A 9,971-nucleotide genomic window follows, 5' to 3' on the forward strand; every position below is an offset into this window, starting at 1 on the left:
GGCTCAACTGTGCAGTATTGTGTTAGAATTTATTCCATTCCATATCATACTTTTTTCCTGTGGTTTTGTTATCTTGAATGCACCTCATTTCCTACATCAACAGTGTTATGAACAGTTCAATGTTTACTCCCAAAAAACACCTGCTGGCTTATCATCTTGGAGGAAACTGCTACATAGACTCGGTAGTACACCCCATGGCCAATAAAGACAAGTCAAAGAAAAACAAAGTGTCCTTTCTCTCACTCTGTATGTGTGTCCGTGTGTGTGTGTGTGTGTGTGCGCGTGCATGTATCTCTCTCTCTCGCTCTCTCCCCTCATGGCATCTCACACTAGAAGGACAGTGAAATCTCCCAAGGTCAATCTGGTGTGTGAATAGATAATACTCATGTTCCCATGTTTCTAACGACGAGCAAAAGGTCACTCCTCATCTACACAATTAATGATCATCAGACCATCGAGCATCACTTCACTCAAACACATCCCAAAGCAGTCAGCAGACCCCTTTCCTCTCTGAATAGGACTACAAGAACCACACCAATGATTTGATTGGAATCTGACTTGGATGTCAATCTGTCTGCAGAGAAAGATGATTATCTTGCGATATCTGATGGTTATGCTCTCTAGCTGGCCCCTGGGAGAAACTTTTATTCTGAAATCCTCAGGGCAGAAACCCAAAGCAACTCCAACAGACTTTGCTCCAGTCATCACCCTGAACAGGTGAGACACACCTGGAGTAGATACTCTCAAGGAAGTCATAATCAAAGATATGATTGAAGAAAATTATGATAGACGTTCTTTCTTAGCAGGCTGTTGGGCAAATGTTGCATTCCATTTTTGGGGGGTCATTTGTTATTGAGAGTATGATAATTACAATTATGCAGGCAATACATTATGGAACATCACTGTGCGTTATCAGTCAATGTGACCTTTAAATTCACAGTGAATGCATGTTATGCTTTTCATTGATGAAATGATCTACATCGTTGATGACATCAATCAGTTTTGGGAGTTAATAGGTTAAAGTATAACCTACTTCATAACCTATTCCGATTATGTTATAGTTAGACATAAGTTAATTTAAATAAATGTGTGTTTCCATTGCAAAGTACTTTAAAACTGACATGCTAATGTAATCAGTAAAAGGGGGTGTTTTGATCAGAGAAAATAACAGTGTTATTTCAACTTTAGACACCATACATTTACCCATTCTAAAGACATATCAATGTCATCCTGTTCTCTGAACACACTGTGATGTCAAAAAGCCTGGTGTATAATCATGTCTTTATTATGGTTTCAATGTCAAACTATGTCTTAGATAAATATATGCATATTGCATCAAAATTGTGGAAGGCATGAGGGAAGATTGTTGCCTTTTTTCTTGGCTGAAGGAAATGCATTTTATTGAGATGTTGATCGTCAAGTAGGCTACTGTATGAAGAAATCTGGGGAGTAATGGTCCCCTTATTGACTTGTTGCAGTTGCCAAGGGGAACCCCTGTCAGACATCAAACATTTCCTTCTGAGGGGTCTGAACCTGCAGAGAGAGCCTCAGACGAAGGGGACTGGACTGGCCTCACTCAGGGAGCAGTGGATGGCTGCGTTCACAACCCAACGCAGTGACTCTCAGACAGCACTGGACAGCAACGGTAAAGCTGTGTAATGTAACTCAGAAGAGCATCACTGATAGTGAACACTTTTATTACATTAGATAATAGTCTGAGATTCCCACCATTTGTTTGAGTCACTTATTACACAGATTTGTTGAAGTCTGACATGATTATTGTTTGTTCAATTAGTAATTTAATTAGATTTTGCAGTAGAATGGTGGTAGTTGAACTAAATTCAAATCTTGGTAGTGTTTTCACTAGTTCATTACTTGTTTGCCATGTAGTGGTGTAGCTCAGTTTATTTTTTAAGGAACTCAGTCCGGCATTCAACTTACTCTTGAACGTTGTAATAGTAGAGTCAGTCATTATATATACCTTAGAGAGCTATTCATAACTTGTGAGAAATGCACAGATCAACTAGCCCATTTCAGCTAACGTTTTTTAGCTAGGTTTTTTTTTGCCCGTCGATTTTGTTGTAATGGTTGAGTCACTGAAATATTCCATGAATACACATTAGACATGGCAAAATATATAGAATTGCAAGAAAATTTGCTTTAAAACTGCAACATGTTCTCTGCCCCCTCCCCCACCCATGGCAAAATGTAAAGAATTGCAGGAAATAAGCTTTAAACTTGCAAAATGTTCTCTCAGCCAACAAGAGGGGTGTGAACAGTGCTTGTGCCAATAGAAAGAGACTACTGGAACTACACACTACTTTTTTTGCAAAAATAACAAAAAATATGGGTAAAGTAGGCAAGATTTCCTTTCTTTTTCAGCATCAGACCTTCCCAATTTTCACTTGAAACATTGTTTTTGTGTTTAATAGGCTAAATTACACATTATGTTAACGTCTGACTCCTGAGTAAACTGTTCTTGCAATTTGTAGTCTATGAAATTTTAGACTAATTTTTCACAAAGTAGTTTGGATGTAGTGAACTACTTTTTCAAAGTAACTTTAGTTAAGTAAACTATATGTTTCTTAGCAGTAGCTTTAGTTTAGCTTAACTTCTTCCAGTGTTAAGTAATTGGTAGCTTGGTAAACTATATTTTCGGAGTAACTTTCCCAACACTGACTGTTATTCTCTATTTCAGCAGGAAACTCCCAGCAAGAGTTCTCTGGAAATACAACAGGGCCACACTGCTGTCAACTGGTCTCTAAGATCTACATACAAGGTTTGACAAACACTGAAAAACCTTCCCAGGATGGTTTCCAATATGTGAAGTGACATGTGGTGTGTTGTCTGTCTGTCTCTGCTAGACCTGGGCTGGCAGAACTGGATCATCTACCCAGAGAGGTTTACCTTCACCCAGTGTGCAGCCTGCACCACACAGCTGAACCCTGCTGGCCAACAGTGTGGAGCGCACCTTCCCTCACAGGACTCCCCTCCAGAGGTAATGCATGTGCACCTTGCACGACAACTTAAAACAACATTAAAGCTACACTATAAAACATTGAAACTACATAAAGATAGATTACAGGTGTCACACTGCAGATGCATCACTAAGAATTAATGAGAAAAATTGGCATGTGATTTAAGTTTTTAGTCAAACACACATTTTGCAAACACAATGCACATGCTGTTATTCCATTTGACTTTCATTGAAGCGTCTATTGGTGGTTTATCTGTACAAGGGATCAAATAGAATGTCTTGTGGATCTCAGTACAAGGTCACAGGTTTAAAGGTTAGTTCCTGGATGATCTGATTGGTTCTCAAACTAGTTCAACCAGGAAATGGTAGACTCAAACTGACAGAGCAGATATCTTAACAGCCAAAAATGATTTAAGGGTCAAATTCAGACACTATGTGCCCTTACCTCTTTCTAACCCCTGAACAAATCTGCCACTGGACAGATCATACCTGATTACTTAATTGTATTTCTGAAGTCTTTCAGTTCAGATGATCAATCTCTCTAGGAAGCAACCTTGCTAAGAAACATAACTATATTAAAATACTGTAGCTTTTTAAACTGTTATCTGTTGGCTACTTACAGTACAGTGACCTTTCCTTTTTTAGGTTTCCTGCTGCAAACCTGCATCCCAACACCTGGTGCCAGTGCTCTACCTGGATGAATTCAACACACTGATCATCTCCTCTGTGTATCTGACCCGGGACTGCAGCTGCACACCAGCCATCAACCCCCATCGCCATACTTAATAGACCTGTCCATTCTCCAACGGTTTTATATTATAGTGTAGAGCTCTCTAAATAAGATCCATACTCTACATTTTATATACTGTACATGGTCATGTTCCCATACTCACATAAACCCCATCTAAACATACAGTTGAAGTCGGAAGTTTAAATCAAAATTTTCAACCACTCCACAAATTTCTTGTTAATAATCTATAGTTTTGGCAAGTCGGTTAAGACATCTACTTTGTGCATGACACAAGTAATTTTTCCAACAATTGTTTACAGATAGATTATTTCACTGTATCACAATTCCAATGGGTCAGAAGTTTACATACACTAAGTTGACTGTGCCTTTAAAAAGCTTGGAAAATTCCAGAAAATGTCATGGATTTAGAAGCTTCTGATAGGCAAATTTTAATAATTTGAGTCAAATGGAGGTGTACCTTTCGATGTATTTCAAGGCCTCCCTTCAAACTCAGTGCCTCTTTGATTTATATCATAGGAAAATCAAAAGGAAACAGCCAAGACCTCAGAGAAATTATTGTAGACCTCTGGTTCATCCTTGGGAACAATTTCCCACCCCCATGAAGATGCTTCCAAAAGCCTGATTTAAAATTAAAAGTAAATTATTTCACCTTTATTTAACCAGGTAGGCCAGTTGAGAACAAGTTCTCATTTACAACTGCGACCTGGTCAAGATAAAGCAAAGCAGTGCGACACAAACAACAACACAGAGTTACACATAGAATAAACAAATGTACAATCAATAACACAAAAGAGAAATCTATATACAGTGTGTGCAAATGAGGTAAGATTAGTGAGGTAAGGCAATAAATAGGCCGTAGTGGCAAAGTAATTACAATATAGTAATAAACACTAGAGAGATAGATGTGCAGAAGGTGAATGTGCAAGTAGAGATACTGGGGTGCAAAGGAGAAGAAAAAAAACTATATGGGGATGAGGTAGTTGGATAGGCTATTTACAGATGGGCATTGTACAGGTGAAATGATCTGTAAGCTGCTCTGACAGCTGATGCTTAAAGTTAGTGAGGGAGATATGTGTCTCCAGCTTCAGTGATTTTTGCAATTTGTTCCAGTCATTGGCAGCAGAAAACTGGAAGGTGGCCAAAAAGGTGGCCAAAGAGGAATTGGCTTTGGGGTTGACCAGTGAAATATACCTGCTGGAGTGCGTGCTACGGGTGGGTGCTGCTATGGTGACCAGTGAGCTGAGATAAGGCGGGGCTTTACCTAGCAAAGACTTATAGATGACCTGGAGCCAGTGGGTTTGGCGCCGAATATGAAGCGAGGGCCAGCCAACAAGAGCATACAGGTCACAGTGGTGGGTAGTATATGGGGCTTTGGTATGGCACTGTGATAGACTGCATCCCATTTGCTGAGTAGAGTGTTGGAGGATATTGTGTAAATGACATCACTGAAGTCAAGGATTGGTATGATAATCAGTTTTACCAGGGTATGTTTGGCAGCATGAGTGAAGGATGCTTTGTTGCGAAATAGGTACCACGTTCATCTGTACATACAATAGTACACAGGTATAAACACCATAGGACCACGCAGCTGTCATACCGCTCAGGAAGGAGACGCATTCTGTCTCCTGGAGATGAATGTACTTCTGTGCGAAAAGTGAAAATCAATCCCAGAAACAACAGTAAAGGACCTTGTGAAGATGCTGGAGGAAACAGGTACAATAGTATCTATATCCACAGTAAAACAAATTCTATATCGACATAACCTGAAAGACCGCTCGGCAAGGAAGAAGACACTGCTCCAAAACCGCCATAAAAAAAAGCCAGACTACGCTTTGCAACTGCACATGGGGACAAAGATCGTACTTTTTGGAGAAATGTCCTCTGGTCTGATGAAACAAAAATAGAACTGTTTGGCCATAATGACTATTGTGGGGGTGCTATGCTGCAGGAGGGACTGGTGCCCTTCACAAAATAGATGGCATCATGAGGAAGGGAAATGATGTGGACATATTGAAGCAAAATGTCAAGACATCAGTAAGGAGGTTAAAGCTTGGTCGCAAATGGGCCTTCCAAATGGACAATGACGCCAAGCATACTTCTAAAGTTGTGGCAAAACGACTTAAGCTCAACAAAGTCAAGCTATTGGAGTGGCCATCACAAAGCCCTGACCTCAATCCCATAGAGAATTTGAGGGCAGAACTGAAAAAGCATCTGCGAGCAAGGAGGCCTACAAACCTGACTCTGTTAAACCAGCTCTGTCAGGAAGAATGGGCCAAAATTCACCAAACTTATTGTGGGAAGCTTGTGGAAGGCTACCCGAAACATTTGACCCAAGTTAAAGAATTTAAAGGCAATGCTACCACATACTAATTGAGTGTATGTAAACTTCTGACCCAATGGGAATGTGATGAAAGGAATAAAAAATGAAAGAAATAATTCTCTCTACTATTATTCTGACATTTCACGTTCTTAAAATAAAGTGGTGATCCTAACTGACCTAAGACAGGGAATTTTTACTAGGATTAAATGTCAGGAATTGTGAAAAACTGAGTTTAAATGTATTTGGCTAAGATGTATGTAGAATTCCATCTTCAACTGTATATCTATTCTAATTGTTCTATACTATGGTATACTATGGTGTAGAGTTCTGTAAATAAGACCTATTTGTATGGTCACGCTCACATCTCTGATGTTGCAGATCAAAACATTGGGTTTTGGGACACAACTGAGACACACCTGAGAGTCAGTGATTAGACATGTTAGTAGGTCCATTACCTCTGGTCTGACCTCTGTGTTATATTTCTCAGGGCTGGCTGCACTCATTGTTGTTGTGTAAACAGTACTTCTGGGAAACAATGGACAATGTTTTAATATAAGACACACCCATCTACCCACAGAAAGTTATATGAAACATACAAATCACAGTTAGTGCATGTATGGGTAAGATGGAAACCTACTTAAATACCAGTGTGACATGAAAACATGAAAAGCTTCAAAACAGGGACAATTCTACTCAGATCTTCAGTGACAATACACTACAGCCATTTTTTCAGACAGTTTCATAACAGAGGCCTATTAACTTTATTGCTGTGGTAAGGCAAAGGGAAGTGAAAGCAATGTTCGTTGCACAAAAACCCTCCCTTCTGCTGCTCACACAGTGATTCACACTGGGGAATGCCACAGAGAGAAATGAGGACATAATAAACAAACTTCTTCTTCCTTACCTGTTACATACCTTCAAGATTCAATGTCACATACACAAGTACAGTGAAATGCCTTGCAAACTCAAAACCCAACAATGCAATAATCAATAACAATGTAATACTAGGGGAAAAAAACAAAGAAGAAGAAATATGAAGAACACAATAAGTAAGTAAGTATACTATTACAGGGTCAGTTCCAATACCATATTTACAATTTCGATACTGGATTGATGGAGGTAGATATGTGTAGAGGTAAGGTGACTAGGCAACAGGATATAAGATAAACAGAGTAGCAGCAGCTTGTATGTGAGTGGGTGTGCATGTGTGTGTGTGGAGTCAGTATAAATGTATGTGCATATTATGTGTGTGTGAGCAGATGGAGTATGTGTGTGAGTGAGTTTGTAAGGCCCAGCGAGTGTGTAGGGCACAGTGAGTGTGTAGGGCCCAGTGAGTATGTAGGGCCCAGTGAGTATGTAGGGCCCAGTGAGTGTGTAGGGCCCAGTGAGGATTTTCTATGAGAATAACTTGTAGTCAAATATAGTCAATGATACAGTATAACATTGTCAACTGTAATACTATCTAAACTTATATTCACCTAACACATACAAGCATCTACTTGCTTTATACATTGTATCCATATAGATATTATCTTGACCAGTTGCATTTAATGCTTTGTTGGCTGCATCTCTGGATGGCATCAAGCCATCCATTCACATGATATCAATGAACATATAATTATGGAGTCATGTAAAGTGAGCAGTATGCTTACCTGCGATGATCCTTTGCAGGATGCGGCAGCCAGTGATCGAAGTTGGTCTCTACTCTGAACCACCTATAGTAGGAAAGGTCACTGTACTGGAAGTAGCCATCAGATAACAGTTTAAAAAGCTACAGTATTTTAATATAGTTATGTTTCTTAGCAAGGTTGCTTCCTAGAGAGATTGAGCATCTGAACTGAAAGACTTCAGAAATACAATTAAGTAAATTAGGTATGATCTGTCCAGTAGCAGATTTGTTCAGGGGGTTGAAAGAGGTAGGAAAACAAAATAAATAAGGAAAGTGCAACAGCTGTGTTGTGGTAAAAAAAATAAGACATATGGTAGTCACATAGTGTCTGAATTTTACCATTAAATCATATTTGTCTGTTAAGATATCTGCTCTGTCAGTTTCAGTCTACCATTTCCTGGGTGAACTAGTTTGACAACCAATCAGATCATCAAGGAACTAACCTTTAACCTGTTACCTTTCACTGAGATCAACAAGACATTCTATTTGATCCCTTGTACAGACAAAGCACCAATATATGTTTCCATGGAAGTCAGAGGGAATAACAGCACATGTGCATTGTATTTGCAAAATGTGTGTTTGACTAAAAACTGCTTAGTAATGCGTTTGCAGTGTGGCACCTGCAATCTATCTTTGTGTAGTTTCAATGTTTTATAGTGTAGCTTAAACGTTATTTTAAGTTGTGGTCGTGGTGGAAGGAGCACATGCATTAACTCTAGAGGGGAGTCCTGTGAGGGATGGTGCGCTCCACACTGTTGGCCTGTGGGTTCCACCAGTCTGTCCACTTAACCCCCATCCTTGCTGACCTCCATTGGCTACCTGTCCCTCAAAGAATTGACTTTAAAATGATCTTCCTTGTCTACAAAGCCCTAAATGACATTGGGCCTGCCTACCTGTCAGATCTACTCCCCACTTACAAACCTCCACGCACCCTACAGTCAAGTCACGCCAAACTGCTTCATGCACCCAGGACCCGGCTCCAAACAAACAGGGGCAGTGCCTTTTCCTGCCATGCACCACACCTTTGGAACTCCAAGAAATCTAAGGGCTGTTTAGACTGTTGTTTTTTAAAGAATCCTCTTTATCGGCTGGCCTACCCTTTATCCTAGACTTTGATTGTTGCTTTTATGGTATGGTTATATACATTTGCATTGTTTTTTAAAACCAATTTTTCTATTTTAACTTTTATTTTATGCACTTTTTGGTTATTCTTGTATATTGAAAATGGCTTTACAAATGTAATTTATTATTATTAGAATATTATCATCAGATATTGGGCTTTTAAAATAAGATACCAAAACATATCAGGTTGTTCACTCTTGGATGTGTAAATTAAGTGCAGTGTCCTTCCTTTTTTTAGGTTTCCTGCTGCAAACCTGCATCCCAACACCTGGTGCCAGTGCTCTACCTGGATGAATTCAACACACTGATCATCTCCTCTGTGTATCTGACCCATCAACCCCCATTGCCATACTTAATAGACCTGTCCATTCTCCAACTGTTTTATACTTTAGATTCTACATGTTATATTCTGTACATGATCATGTTCCCATGAACCCCATCACCCTACTAACTAAACATATGTCCATTATCAATGTTTTACATCATGTATGGTCATGCTCACATCACTGATGTTGCAGATCAAAACATTGGGTTTTGAGGTGTTACTTTGAATGTCTCTAGTTTGGGGATTTCTTTCAAACTATAAATCACATTATTGTTCATGGAATAGACCTACTGTATTGTATAGTTAGGGCTGACATGAAACACATTGTGGTTGTCAAAACAGCTTCATTACGTTTGGTAAAAACGGTTTAATCCTGTGTAAGGTTCGATCATTCATGTACCTTATCAGCTCTGAAAGATGTAAATGGTGTATTTAAAAATATATATTATACTTTGTACCTTGCAAAAATATTTTCTGGCTTTGACATGTTGTTACATACGCCTCTTGAAGGAGGAAACGCAGCACCCTGCTACAACCAACTCCCCGTGGAGTGAAAGAGGTATGGGATTGCAGGTAAATGACCATTTACTGGGAATTTATTTCCTTAACACAGTAATGTGGGGGAAAGGGGCTGGACGGAACCAACGCAAAGAAAGTTAGAGTCCTCTCTCCTACCTTACCTGCCTACCCACCTAACTTTAACGCCACTTGGTGCGCTAACCAAAGTACTGGGGTGGGCCGCCCAGGTCTTACCTAGTGTGAATAGACAGAGTACATACTACGGGTATATGTATGCCCGCTGGCCTC

At 39.6% G+C, this 9,971-nt stretch overlaps 1 protein-coding gene across 2 annotated transcripts; it reads left to right on the top strand.

Moving 5' to 3' along the window:
• The first annotated feature begins 464 nt into the window (after positions 1 to 464).
• On the top strand, positions 465 to 3,890 carry LOC109871597 (bone morphogenetic protein 6). Of its 2 annotated transcripts, none has more exons than XM_020462507.2 (5): positions 465 to 717; positions 1,479 to 1,645; positions 2,699 to 2,779; positions 2,865 to 2,998; positions 3,623 to 3,890. In XM_020462507.2, exons 1-5 carry the CDS (start codon positions 563 to 565, stop codon positions 3,761 to 3,763), a joined length of 678 nt encoding a protein of 225 aa, XP_020318096.1. In that variant the 5' UTR covers positions 465 to 562; the 3' UTR covers positions 3,764 to 3,890. The 2 variants fall into 2 exon arrangements, with proteins under 2 accessions (XP_020318096.1, XP_020318104.1); XM_020462515.2 differs by having other exon boundaries at positions 2,702 to 2,779.
• The last annotated feature ends 6,081 nt before the right edge of the window (positions 3,891 to 9,971 follow it).

The sequence above is a fragment of the Oncorhynchus kisutch genome, linkage group LG3, assembly GCF_002021735.2.
Source record: "Oncorhynchus kisutch isolate 150728-3 linkage group LG3, Okis_V2, whole genome shotgun sequence".
Taxonomy (NCBI): domain Eukaryota; kingdom Metazoa; phylum Chordata; class Actinopteri; order Salmoniformes; family Salmonidae; genus Oncorhynchus; species Oncorhynchus kisutch.

What these genes read in the sequence shown, in the direction of transcription:
- LOC109871597 (XM_020462507.2), top strand. Translation starts at nt 563, where the DNA reads ATGTCAATCTGTCTGCAGAGAAAGATGATTATCTTGCGATATCTGATG. An exon ending in CCAGTCATCACCCTGAACAG is followed by an intron (nt 718 to 1,478) that starts GTGAGACACACC and finishes GACTTGTTGCAG; the next exon opens with TTGCCAAGGGGAACCCCTGT. An exon ending in CACAGGACTCCCCTCCAGAG is followed by an intron (nt 2,999 to 3,622) that starts GTAATGCATGTG and finishes TTCCTTTTTTAG; the next exon opens with GTTTCCTGCTGCAAACCTGC.